Below are 12971 nucleotides of genomic sequence, written 5' to 3'. Positions count from 1 at the left end.
CGAGATCAAGGCCGCTCTAGGAATTCGTAGAATCCTCCCGACTTTTCCGCTTTCCCTGTCAGTATCATAGAAACAAACTCCGTTGTCTGTCTGTCCCCTCTCTCTGACAACTCACTACATTTCCCTCACCGCAAGAGTATCTATATATATACACATATGCATTCATTTATATATGTATTTTCCTTTCTACTCCGTATAGAACACCTCCTCCAACCCCTTCCACCATCCCGGCCCCTCCTTACTACTGATCGCCCCCGGGACAAGACTCTCCTGCATGGCATCCGTCATACTCCACCACTCCTGCACCTTCGGATTCTCTTTCATCCGGCGCATATCGGCCTCGAAGTCGTCGCCCACGTACTTGAAGGTTGCGAAGAGGGTGTCGGAGGCAGGGTCGAGGAAGATGGAATCTATGTATTTACCACAGACAGACAGCATTGCATTAGTTATTGTGTATGGAAGGTTGTCTATAAGGAAGGGTGCTTCCTACAATCGCGTATGTTGCATTCCCGGATCTGCTGCAGGACCTCGGGCCACACGTTGGCGTGGCATTCCTTGTATGCCTCCACGGCGGAGGGCTTGAGATGGATGATTTGGGCGATGCGGCGGACGGGGGGCATTGTATTGTAGTGTCTATAAGAAGAAATAAAGAAAGTTGCCTTGGAGGTATATATAGAGGTATTTAATTAAATTCAATTTCTGTTTGTGAGGTAGGAAGTAAATGAGAGAAATGAAACGATAGGATTGCCCCTCATAGTATATAGTATGGGGTAGGTCCCTCATTCGGGATCTTTTCCCCCGCTGTACCGTCGCTTCGGGATGCTTCCACCGAGCTGTACGCATGCCCATACCCTGCACAGGAAGCTACCTACTGGCAGTCTCCAGTTGCAGATGGTTGTGGCTAGCTATACTCCATATATGGTTACAACTGGTTTAAATTCGTTTGATCTAGCCTAATAACCATAATAACAGTATTATATAACCAGATTAGTACTCGTTCTATCTAGATACTGAACTATTTTTATACAGATTTGATTAGTTATTTATTGTACTCTGTATATTACCAGAGAATGGTTAGAAACTATGATATAGTAATATACTATTATATTACTATGATATAACAGTATATATATCTATATGTGAAATTTCCATTTGGCTCACGGCTGCCTCTTTCGGCCGCAGTGACGCTGAAAACCGCGTCGTCGGCCCCGGCTCTTCGCGCCACGACCCGTGTGCGGTTCGCCCATGCACCCATTTCTCGAGTCCTTCGAGCACATGATGCAGGCAATGCAGGTGGGAGCAATTTGTTCCTGAGTGCTCCTGAGTTCTTTTGCCACTGATCCACCCATCCTGACTCCCCTCATCAATCACCCAGGAACATGATCGATATGCTTACCCTTTCTCACCCTCTCTCCCTATTGCTTTCCTGAGGGTGCCAAAAATGGACTTTCACAGTAGCAGCAGCAGCAGCCCTCCCACTCCATATAATGCAGCCTGGTGCTGCTTATGCTCTTGCTCCATTCTTTTTTGGTTACTCTCTCTTTGTCTCTTGCAGGCAATACACAAGTTCTTGTCCCTTATGTCTCTCTATCTGTCTCCTTCTCCTTCTCTTATGATCTTCCCTGATTACTTTGCTCTATTTCCTATTACTAGGCTAGCCCTAACTACAATCATTCCTATGGATTAGCTTTACCTTTATCTGTGCCCTGATGCTCCTCCTGCTATTTTATCAACCATAATCCTGACCCTCTTAAGTAAAGGATGGGCTGATATTAATGCTATTGCAGTAATGCCACCAGCACTAATAGTAAGATAACTAGTATATTATTCTACATAGATATTAATGAGTCCAGTATTAACTCTAATATAGACTTAACGACAGACTTAGATCTCTCTTTATCTCAAGGCCGGAGAGGCCAAGGCAGAGTTTGATATCAGTCTTACTGCAGATACTGCTTAACCAAGAAGGCCTCCTTAACCAGAAAGATCTCAACCTAGGTAGTCTTAACCAAAAGATCTGTGAGTATGGCAAATAATCAGACTACTGGCAGCCTGGATGATGAGTCAGACTCCAGCAAGGACTCAAGTAAGGACTCCTACTTAGACCCTAATGTCAGTATAGACAATGATTCATTATCTGATAGTGATAATAATGGCTATGCTGACTCAACCAAGATTGGGATTAATTAGATGCAAGATCAGTAGGAACAGTGAGTCAAAACAGCATTACCAATCACCATAGAATGATCATATCTAATGGATAGATAGGTTCTGTTGGAAGAAGAAGAAGAAGAAGAAGATGAGAGCCAAGTCTCTTGCAGACTTATGATAGGATGACCCTGCTATAGCCCCTCCAGGCCATATCTTGGTGCAATCTGACATGGTTTTTTTTTTTTTGATTTCTGCCTCTGTCTAGAGCATGGTCAGGGTGTCCAGAGACTAAAAAGGATTAGCGAGCGCGGTCCTCGTTGTATGTTCGGCCACATTTGGCGTGCTGTTTGATGGGGTGTCCCCTGCAAGCACAGGTCCTGGTATGGGAATTGCTGTGCGCCATTCTCCAGCAGTAGCTGCATCATCCGCTCGTCCTTGTTCTTTGCCGCCCAGGACAGCGCCGTCCATCCACGTCGATCCTTTGCGTTCACGTCGATGCCGTCCGTGGCGAGCAGCAGCTTGACCACCGCCTCGTGTCCTTGCTCTGCAGCCCATAACAATGGCTCCCACCCCAAGGCAGCCCCGGGCCATCGGCGAGCGCGCTCCTCTAGTAACAGTTTCACCATTGCCTCTTGTCCATTCCGTGCCGCTAATGACAGCGGGGTCCATTCCCTTTCATCTAGGGACTCTCGGTTCGTACTCTTCTCCAGGAGCAGCTTCACCACCGCTATGTGTCCATTCTGTGCCGCCCATGACAATGGACTTTTAGACCAGTTATCCCTGGCCTCGGGGTTGGCGCCCTTCTCAAGTAACAGCTTCACGACCGCTTCGTGCCCATTCTCGGCTGCCCATGACAATGGAGACCGGAAATACAGATGATCGGACTCCAGGCGAGCGCCCTTCTCCAGCAGCAAGTTGACCAGCGCTTCGTACCCGCACGCGGCAGCCCATGACAGCGGCGTCCGACCACTCTTGTCCACAGCCTCGAGATCAGCGCCCTTCTCGACCAACAGCTCCAGGATCGCTGCATACCCGTCCCCGGCGGCCCATGACGGAGGCGGGCTCCGTCTACATGCAGAGTCATTGAAATCCAGATAGTCTTCAGCAGACCTAGGTCCTCCCGCCCAAAACAGCGGCGTCCATCCCAGGACCGTATCCTTCGAGTTCGGGTCAACGCCGTCCTGTGCAAGGAGCAGCTTGACCACTTCCACATGCCCGTTCTTCGCGGCGTGCGACAGCGGCGTGCGGCCAATTCGGTTCTTCGAGTCCGGATCGACCCCTTCCGTCGCAAGCAGGAGTCTGACGACCGCCTCATAGCCCTTCGCTGCTGCCCACGAGAGCGGCGTCATTTGATATTTCGGATCTTTGAAATCCGGATCCACTTGTTTTGTTGCAAGGAGGAGTCTTGCTACCCCCTCGTGGCCGTTCTGAGCCGCTAGTAACAGGGGTGTTGTCTGATGACCCGAATCAGAGATGGCTGCTTGAACGTGGGCTCCTTTGCTTAGCAGTATTCGAGTCGTGGCCTCTTGCCCGTATTCTGCGGCCCATAATAACGCTAAACAACATCCATTTCCACCATGCTGCTGTTGATGAATATGATAGCGATAGAGATAGGGATTTAAGAGATCATAAAGGCGGCGATTTGTCCGCGCAAAGGCATTAATATCCCTCTCTGACACCAAATTCTCCGCTATGGACTGTAGGAGTTCACCTGGAAGACTAAGGAGTGGCATTTCAAAGGAGGTATTGAGTCATTTGATGTTATGAGGAATCGTGATCAACACAGTAATTGGATGGTATGACTCCGACAGTTAATAAAGTGACGGGCTAGTTATGTGGAAGCATTTGCCAAAGAAAAAAAAGGACAGTTTAACGGATATTTTCCATATGGGGAATTAATTGATGGATACAGAGTGCAACTATTAGCAGGCGGAGAGCTGATGCAGCGGGCCAGCTAGGGGACACGGAGGGATGGGGAGGGCTATATATATAAAAAAGGGCACCACTGCCACCTTAGTTACTCCCTGCACTAGATAACAAGATGCCACTCAGGAAGGGACACGATACTCCTCACATTTAGCATGTGCAAAATATCGTTCAAATCTTGGCACAAAAAATGAAAAAAATGTGCACCTTTTGTATGCGAATTCTTGACTTTAAACTTGAATTATGAGCCCAACTTCAGGATTTTCTGAAAAATAAAAAAAATGGTCTGGAGATAAGTGACTTGCTTGCCGAATAAAGTCACAATGGGTGCCAAATCGGTAGCAAGATTGTTAGTGAAGTCATCCCATCCTGTTACACCGGCTCAGGAGAAGAGTGTAGAGATGGCGAGGATCGCTGGGATATCCATGGCGGCTCTTCAGCGATATGAAATAATTGATACAAATGGGTCCTAATAATGGGGCCATTTTGCGGAAGAGTCACGGTGCGGGTTTTAAAAGACTGCGATAAAAAGCAATATGGTCGCTATCGCGCTTCTCAGGATAATTGACAGATTTTCGCCTTAGGAAAAACATGTGGGATTATATGGTTGGCTATTTACAGCCCAAATTTGAAGGCATTCGACGCAGCTATCCAAGCCTTCCCAGCTTCGGGCGCGATAATGAAAGTGTTCCGCATTGGCTGATTAAATGCCCTTACTTTTTGTTTTCCTGCACCTACGGGGATAAGTGCTTCTTCCCTTGTGACCGGTCAAATAATTATAATGATAATGGTCTCGAAAAAAGACACTCTTTCTATCAGGGCACAGAAAATTGTCTCGATTGGTTGTCAACCATTTCTCCCATCATGGGAGTTTCATTTCAGTACTGTATCGCTCATTCTACTTCTCACCGCTAGAGCAGATCAACTGATCCTGATAAGCGATGCTGATGGTGCTGAGGCTGGCATGCCGTCGACGCTACATTGTTACCCTGCTTCAAACACTCCAAGCGACGGGACATGTAGTCCACGTGAGAGCCGGTCCATCTCTCGGGACACTGCCCTATAGCGCATCGGGTTTGGCCGATGTTTCACCAGTACATCCAATTCATCTATATGGGGCACACCAGCTACTGACGCTAAGACTTCACTCAGCAAACAGGTTCTGGGTTCTTCGGGGAAGTAGTCACTTTGGCGTGGCTCTTCTGGTATGTCTCCCATACCATTTACATTCCTTTTGAGCTGCCTCTGTGTTCTTGGAGCTGATGTTTAATCTCGAAGACACTGTCCTCTCTCTGCCATTCCTTATATGCCTTGTTATAGCACTCATAGTTTTAAACATCAAAGGTGCGGCCAGTATAATGGAACCGATCTTCAATCGCCTGGTGGAAGCATTCCGTCTTCCAACCAAACGGACCTAGGGGAGAGATTCCTCCTTCCATCTTCAAGCTGTAATGTACATGTAGGTTTCAGTGGAGTTGGAATGGATATGTTAGTCTATCATGACAAATTGATAGGAGGGAAATACAATTGGAAATGCGAATTCCATCCTTGCTGATTGGATATGTATTATTAGGATGAAACAAGAACCTTGGAAATAAATAGACATACTTTTGGGGAGGCACTTAGTCATCATTATTCAGTTAGGACAGTTGATGAATTATGGAGGTTATACCAGGCAGTTTAGGTACCTACCTAGGTAGGTACATGTACAAGCAGAAAGCGACTCATCCACGAAGCAAACGGTTGTTTATGTGGGACAACGAAGAGGGTGGAAATCTCATCGATCTTCTAGATTTGGGCATATAATTATATCTATTCTGATCTTTTTTCTAACCATCGTCGTTAGAAGTCTAGTCAGTAAGAAGAAGTTTCGTTTCTGGTCAAAATTCATAAACCGAAACAGGGACTATTCCATTGGGAAAGATGAATCTGTTTGATCTGTAGACGGTTGATCTAATGTTACTGATTCTATAGTAGTTATGCTTGAGAACATAAAGGAAAAAAAAATCATTGAACAATCTCTTCGACGGATGTAACATCCTTTTAAACTCCACAGCAACCATTTTGACAAGAAGTCTTAGGTGCCATCTTGAAAACATATAGATATGATTAACCATAATATGGAAGCTTTTAAGGATGGGTAAAAGATACGATAAGAAAAAAAAAATTAAGATTTGTACACATGAAGTAATCCAGATTGGCGATGTATGAGATGGTTTCTAAATGGAATATATATATAAAACAGTGTTTCTAGTAATAAATATAGCAAGATTGTTTAAGGACTATCAGCTTTGTTAGCGTAGCTGGTCGAGTGATAACAAGAGTGTTATGAAAAAAAAAAAAGAAAGAAAAGAAAAGGAAAGAAAAGAAAAATATTGTATCCTGCGCGGTTTGATGTCAGGGTATACCCGTGTCCAGACTGCTCAGACCAAGAGATGACTTGATATTGACGATAAGTAATATGATTGTTCCAGGTGAAAGAGATTTTCGTTTTCAGCTCTCAAAGCTGCCATCATCAGCCGGTTTCCGGTTGGAGTAAGTCACGGTGACCTCTTTCGTCGCTCTGATCGCGTTCGGTTCGTACTCCGGACCCAGGATCCTCTCTTCGCTGACGTTCCCCCTGGTCGCGCTGGTGACATTCGCCTCATTGTCGAAGTCGCCTTTGTTACCAGCGTAGTCATTCATCTGGTAGCTGGGCAATCGCTCCCCTCCCTCGATGTTGTTGAACCCCGAATCGCCGTAGTAGCCTCTCGAGCTGCCGCGCTTCATGACCACCTTGTACAGCGGCCGCATCACGGGAATTCCGATGCAGAGAAGTGTGAGGCAGATTTCGGCACCGCTCCAGACGATCAGGTCGAAGGTGGCATCTGGCAATGTTAGTGAAAGCGAGAGAAGAGAAGAGAAGAGCAGGTAGGAAATCTTACAAGGATAGTCCGTCGTGTGGAAACCTCCCAGCGAGATAGTTCGGAAAATACCACATATTCCAGCGCTGAATCATGACGATTAGTCTCAATCAGAAGGTACCCAAGTGAAAAAGACTTACATCACACCCAGGCTCAAACCGCCGGCAAGGGTGAGCTTTTCCTTGCGCTTCATATTGAGACCCCAGATGAAATACCAGGGAAAGGCCGCGAGGAAGAAGTCCTCCACCACACACCAAGCTGTAACGATTCATCAGGTCGACTCCCTCTCTTTGAAGTAACCTTTTTTTTTTCAGCATATCTACTCACACCCTAGGGCGATGGCGACTCCCTCCACCTTGAGGTGGCAGACGCCTTTGACGCGCGGGTCATAGATGGCCGCACTCGGGATGCACTGCAGCCAGAAGATGATGTCGGTCGAGAGCGAGATGATGGCGATGGAGACGATCGCGAACCAGAGAACCACCTTCTGCCAGAAATCGACCACGATCCGCAGCAAGAATAGGCCCAGAGAGATCTTGGCCACGGCCATCCCGATGACGGCGAAGGTCTGTGAAACCATCTCGTAGTAGACGGCCGCGACGGCGTCATCGATCGACAATTCATCGATGTGTCTGCCGAAGCCGTGCACGGCGGCGATGGTGATGAAGATGGTGTATAGAAGTAACAAGATCTGATATTTTCAAGCTTAATTGAGCCTTGTTTGGAAAGAAAAATGGACTGGAGATACGCACCCAACTCAAGCAATAGGCGTAGTCATCCGGTCCGGTGTTGTGGACAAGACAGATTCGCGTATATAATCGGAGAGTTACGCAAATGAAGGAGATGACGGTGAACATCCACATCGTCCAGATTCCGGTGATGCTCCTGTTGCCTAACACCGTCATCTTGCTCGTTGTCGACGAGAATGAGGCTGCACCGATGGGAGAATTCGACAAGAACGTCCTCTTTGCCTGCTGAATACAAGCAGAAAGTTGAATATAAGTCGTCCTGTTCGAATTCGAGGAGCCTGTCAGACTGAGAATAATTCAGGGGAGGCGGTAAACGTTTAGCTGTCAGCATTGCTACGGCGCAGCGTTCTTCAGGTCACCAACTGATCTTTTTCATGCGCCATTATCTGACCCTTGGATTGGCATCATACGGCACAGTCAGTCAGCCGTTCTGATTGGATCAGCAGGGCCAGCAGGTAGTAGAGGCCTGAATCTAATCGGAGGAATTAATTAGGTCCTTGGATCATCATGGGAGAAGACGAAAGCCTTCACTTAATTACAGCAGTTTACAGTAGTCTTCTGGCAATTCAGTAGACTTGGTTAGATTATTATACACGTCAATATCAGACCAGCAAGTACAGTACTGTACAATCCGCGAACGAGACGGAGAAGTTAGAACTTGAGGAAGGACTCGGAATTCGTATTGATGGAGGGATTATTAGATGATTGCATGTGCTTCAGACTGGTTTCCATGCAAGATGCCTCGTGTGGACTGGTGAAGAATGAAGATCCTTCCAAATAGAAGATAAATTCGTCTATTTCAAGGGTATTAACCATGTACCTAAGGAGTAGTGTTGCTATCTGCGCCGTAATCCAACCCTTGACCTACTTAACTACTGCGTGGCTCACTCTGATCCAGCTTAGGGTAACGTCTCCCACGAGGTCTATCTTCAACTTTCAACAGACCTGTCACTTCGACCTCGAATTCGCATGAAGACTAGATTTGTCAGTTTTCTTCACGCAACATGACTCGTTTTCCAAACCGGTTTACAGGATAGAAACCAGACTTGGGGAGCTCTAGCATGCGGCGCAGCAAAACGGTTACGGCGCAGCAAAATCCCCACCCATACAACTGTCTAAACCATGCACGTCTGCACTAGGTGAGCGTCTGATGGAGCACCTTGACCGCTTAGGTCCAGAGTATTATCTGAGGCCCATAGCTTCAGGGGAACACGGAAAATGTCGATGTTGCTAGTGAAATCCCCATCCTATTCAAGACATGTATAAAAGCAGACTGGTTCCCCCTGGTTCCCACTAATCCTCATGATCGTACGACCTGGTCTGACGACCTGGTCACTGTGAAGTCTCTAGCCATGTCCCTTGTCATTCTTGCTGGAGCGTTCTTCTGCGCCGTGTCCGCCTTCTTGCTCTGGCAGGCATGGCAGGTTCTTCGATCCCCGTTAAAGGGCATCCCGGGACCGATCCTAGCCAGTAAGGTCGAAACTTGTTGGAACTTGAATCGACGCTGATTCTTTATATTCCCCCCAGAATGGACCAATCTCTGGCGCCTGTACGATGTATGGGGAGGCCGTTGCGAGCTCACTCAGAAGTTACTCCATGAGAAATATGGCCCCGTTGTGCAGCTGGGTCCGAACATGGTCAGTCTGAACGACCCGAATTTGATCAAGGTCATCTACGGAATCAAAGGCGATTGGGTCAAGGTATGTCAAGTCAAGTCAAGTCAAGTCAAGCTTTTTTGTTTTCGTGTCTAACGCACTGACTCTTCAGACCGAGTTCTACCATAGCAACAGTGTGCTGCAAGGCGGCAAGATTGTGTATACGCTGTTCAGTGAGACCGACAACAACACGCATGCCCGGATGAAACGTCCCATTTCAAAACACTATTCACTGAACGGCATCCTCCCGACGGAGCCCCATATCGACGAGATCGTTTCACACTTTTGCCGGAGGTTAGAGGAGGAGTTTACTAATGGAGCGGGTAAAACATGCAATCTTGGAGACTGGCTGCTCTACTGTAAGCACAGTGTCATCCTTATCATACATCGTCTCATCCCCATCATATTCAATGCTGATCTGATGAAAAAGATACCTGGGATGTCGTGGGCAAGGTCACATTCAGCAAGCCCATTGGCTTCCTTGGCAAGGCCGCCGATATCGACGATACGCTTGTGGTATCTGAAAAGGCACTGGATTACTTTGCTGTGATCGGCATGATACCATTTCTGGATTTCGTCTTTGACAAAAACCCGGTTTTCCGCATGGGACCGCCCAGCTTCTCTTTCATCACTGACTTGACAATCAAGCGCCTACAAGCTCGCCTCAAGGGGGAGGACAAGCACGATCCGTCCACGCCTGACTTCCTGGATAAATTCTTGGAAGCCAAGAATACCCATCCGGATATCGTTGATGACAACATGGTTGTCTCATATCTCCTGATCAATATGATTGCTGGCGCTGATACCACGGCGATTACTCTCCGTGCTGTGCTCTACTACACCCTTAAAAATCTCCGTGTGTATAAGAGACTGGAAAAGGAGATTACTGAGGCTAGGCTCTCTACTCCCGTGAGCTATCAGGATGCGCGGAAGCTGCCTTACCTAGAGGCTGTGATCCGGGAAGCCATGCGCATGCATCCCGGCGTTGGCATGCCCCTCGAACGTTATGTCCCAGACGGTGGCTTGACGGTCAACGGTCACTACCTTCCTCCCGGCACTATCGTTGGCATGAATCCATGGGTCACTGGCCTCAATAGGGATGTTTACGGCCAAGATGCAGCAGTCTTTCGCCCAGAAAGATGGCTCCCGGAAGATGGAGAAGCCCCCGAGGAATATCAACAACGCCTGCAGCGGATGAATAGCTGTGACTTGACGTTTGGTGCGGGTAGCCGAATCTGTATCGGAAAGAATCTCGCTTTGGTTGAGGTGTACAAAGTCGTTGCCACTCTGTTGACCCTGTTCCATGTGAGTACATCCATCATCCTGTAGATGATGTCAAGGACATGAACGCAGACGCTGACAGCTACACAGGTCGAACTGGCCGACCCGAAAAAGGAGTGGAAGATCCAGAACAGCTGGTTCGTGCGTCAGGAGGGAATCGAGGTTCGCCTTGCACGCAGAGGCAGCCGTCCTTGAGGTCATATTTCGTTTCTGCATACTATGTATTTAGGAAATATATACCTGCCTGTAAATAATATTCGTTCGCAACAGCCTGACTAGAGGAAAGAGACAAGCACTTCCATTGGTAAACGACACAAGTAGATGTCTTCCGGCTGAGCGCGTCGAGGTTTTCTTGTTTGGTGGTATGATGAGCAATAAATAATTGATAACAGGGTCCCTATTGTAATGAAACGCAGATGATGGATGGAAATAGTTGTGAAGGAACATAACTTGGATCGAAGCACAGCACCCCCGTAGGACCCTTGACGAGGCGCACTACAAGCAGCAGACTCAAAGGCAAAAGAAGAAGAACAAGAGAGACCCACCGGTCGAGATGCGCGCAACAACACAGCTGGGATGGGGTCCTCCAAGAGCTGAAGAAGGTGCAAGAGGAGTACAACAATCCAACAGGCTTTGGCAAAGTACGGAAACTTTTCCGAAAAGTTGCAGACTAGCAGGAAATGATCATTCCTCTGGTCGATTTTCTCCCTGACGAGGACTCTACGTCGATCCTTTGCGGAGGCCTCAAGTTCATCCTTGGTGTATGTCATTCACTCCGCTGGTGACCGCTTGACTCAACTGACTCAACTGGAGAATAGGTTTGCGCAGCAGCGAAAAAGACACAAGAACACGTTTTTTTTTTTCTCATTGACGAGCTACCACAAAAGATACAAGGGGCTAGGAGTACCTTGAGCTATACAAGACCGATAAAAAAGACTGCAGATCGCAACCTATGATCTCTATGTCAACATCCTCCTCGCCATTGAAGGGATCGTAGAGTGGTTGACAAGGAATGGCTGCTGTATGACCCTTGAGCCCAAAAAATCGCTTTCATTCAGGCATGCTGACTACTGTCAAGTCGAATTCCTGAAACCTCTCATTGAACAGCGCGCACACAACCTGGTCGGCCCAAGAATCGACAACGCGAAGAAGGCGTCCGCAAAGTTGCAGGAGATCATTCAGCTGTGCGGACACAAAGTGCTGGACGCAATCCACGACGGTGTGACGGGCTTGCGAACAGACAACGCCAAACTTCAGAATCTGTTTTTGGAGTTCATCCGTGCTCAGACTCGCGGGACCGCATGTCAGTCCTGCGTACACTCGATTTTGACTCAGACTGACCTGGAATAGGGATTATGGACTTACTTTCGGACCGTGGTGACCGCAACTCAAGACCGGAAGCCTATATCTCGAAAACGGAGTTGCTTTCACTCATCCAGCCCAGATCTGATACAACGCAGGATGCTATACAGGAGATCGTTTCTCAAAGTCTGGAGATAGACCGAGTTCTGCGTACGGGGCGCGCCATGGACGAAGAAGACCAAATCCGCGTAGAATGGCTCATGACCAGTGATGCAGTGAGCAGGTGGTTTCAGTCCGCAGACTCACGCACCCTCCTCGTCAACGGAAACTCTGAGGTGGAAAAGATATCTCCAATCTCGTTCTTCTGTGCAAACGCTGGTCCGAAGTCTCAAGATCAACCACTTCTGCGGCTTGCATATGCAACAGCAAAGTTCCGAAGATGACCTTGCTGGAGGCTACGGCTTGCTGAGAAATCTGACATCGCAACTTGTCGCGCAGTGGCCGGGTGAGCTCACCTGCCTCGACCGAGACCTTGTCGACACTCTCCGCTTCAACAGTCAACAAATCAGCCTTAGATGTCTCTGGGACCTCTTCCAGACTCTAGTCATAACCTTGCCGCCTAAGACAGTGCTGTTCATCATAATTGAAGGGATCTCTCTATACGAGACGGAGGAGTTGTCTCACGACACCAAGAAAGTCATCAAAGCGATAAACAAGCTTGCTATGGGCAGCCGTGTTAAAGCTATGGTCAAAGTCTTTGTGACGAGTCCAAACCGAGCACTGCGCATCGAAGACTACTTCGAGGAGGATGAGAGAGTGTTCATCCCGGAGAATCCACCTAGAGTGACACTCGGGTCCGCAGAAAAGCGGTTTCAAACAGTCTTTGGCCAGAAGATCGCCAGGTTAGAGGAGTTCAGGATTGACTGACAGATGAGGACTGCAGCAGGATATAGCTTTGGAATGAGTTCTTGTCATGGAAGGCATGATTCTAATCTGCATGATTG

At 47.8% G+C, this 12971-nt stretch overlaps 4 protein-coding genes across 4 annotated transcripts; 1 reads left to right on the top strand and 3 right to left on the bottom strand.

Moving 5' to 3' along the window:
• Nucleotides 1-186: 186 nt before the first annotated feature.
• VTN77DRAFT_9578 (uncharacterized protein) lies at nt 187-620 on the bottom strand (the record flags this gene model as incomplete). The annotated part of the gene is made up of 2 exons (XM_069426200.1): nt 187-410; nt 491-620. 2 exons carry the CDS (start codon nt 618-620, stop codon nt 187-189), a joined length of 354 nt encoding a protein of 117 aa, XP_069280700.1.
• A 1803-nt stretch (nt 621-2423) lies between these two features.
• Nucleotides 2424-3884, bottom strand: VTN77DRAFT_9577 (uncharacterized protein; the record flags this gene model as incomplete). Its single annotated transcript, XM_069426199.1, has 1 exon — nt 2424-3884. The coding sequence occupies one exon, from the start codon at nt 3882-3884 to the stop codon at nt 2424-2426; it is 1461 nt and encodes a 486-aa protein (XP_069280699.1).
• A 2686-nt stretch (nt 3885-6570) lies between these two features.
• Nucleotides 6571-7885, bottom strand: VTN77DRAFT_9576 (uncharacterized protein; the record flags this gene model as incomplete). Its single annotated transcript, XM_069426198.1, has 5 exons — nt 6571-6944; nt 7002-7066; nt 7121-7238; nt 7308-7671; nt 7733-7885. The coding sequence occupies 5 exons, from the start codon at nt 7883-7885 to the stop codon at nt 6571-6573; spliced, it is 1074 nt and encodes a 357-aa protein (XP_069280698.1).
• Nucleotides 7886-9081: 1196 nt separating this feature from the next.
• On the top strand, nt 9082-12894 carry VTN77DRAFT_9575 (uncharacterized protein; the record flags this gene model as incomplete). The annotated part of the gene is made up of 9 exons (XM_069426197.1): nt 9082-9199; nt 9257-9429; nt 9497-9743; nt 9815-10689; nt 10756-10827; nt 11132-11267; nt 11744-11968; nt 12016-12177; nt 12251-12894. The coding sequence occupies 9 exons, from the start codon at nt 9082-9084 to the stop codon at nt 12892-12894; spliced, it is 2652 nt and encodes an 883-aa protein (XP_069280697.1).
• Between the last annotated feature and the right edge of the window lie 77 nt (nt 12895-12971).

The sequence above is a fragment of the Rasamsonia byssochlamydoides genome, assembly GCF_041956645.1.
Source record: "Rasamsonia byssochlamydoides strain NRRL 3658 unplaced genomic scaffold VTN77scaffold_9, whole genome shotgun sequence".
NCBI lineage: Eukaryota > Fungi > Ascomycota > Eurotiomycetes > Eurotiales > Trichocomaceae > Rasamsonia > Rasamsonia byssochlamydoides.
Note: the sequence above shows the minus strand (reverse complement) of the source record. Positions and strands in the feature narration are given on the sequence as shown.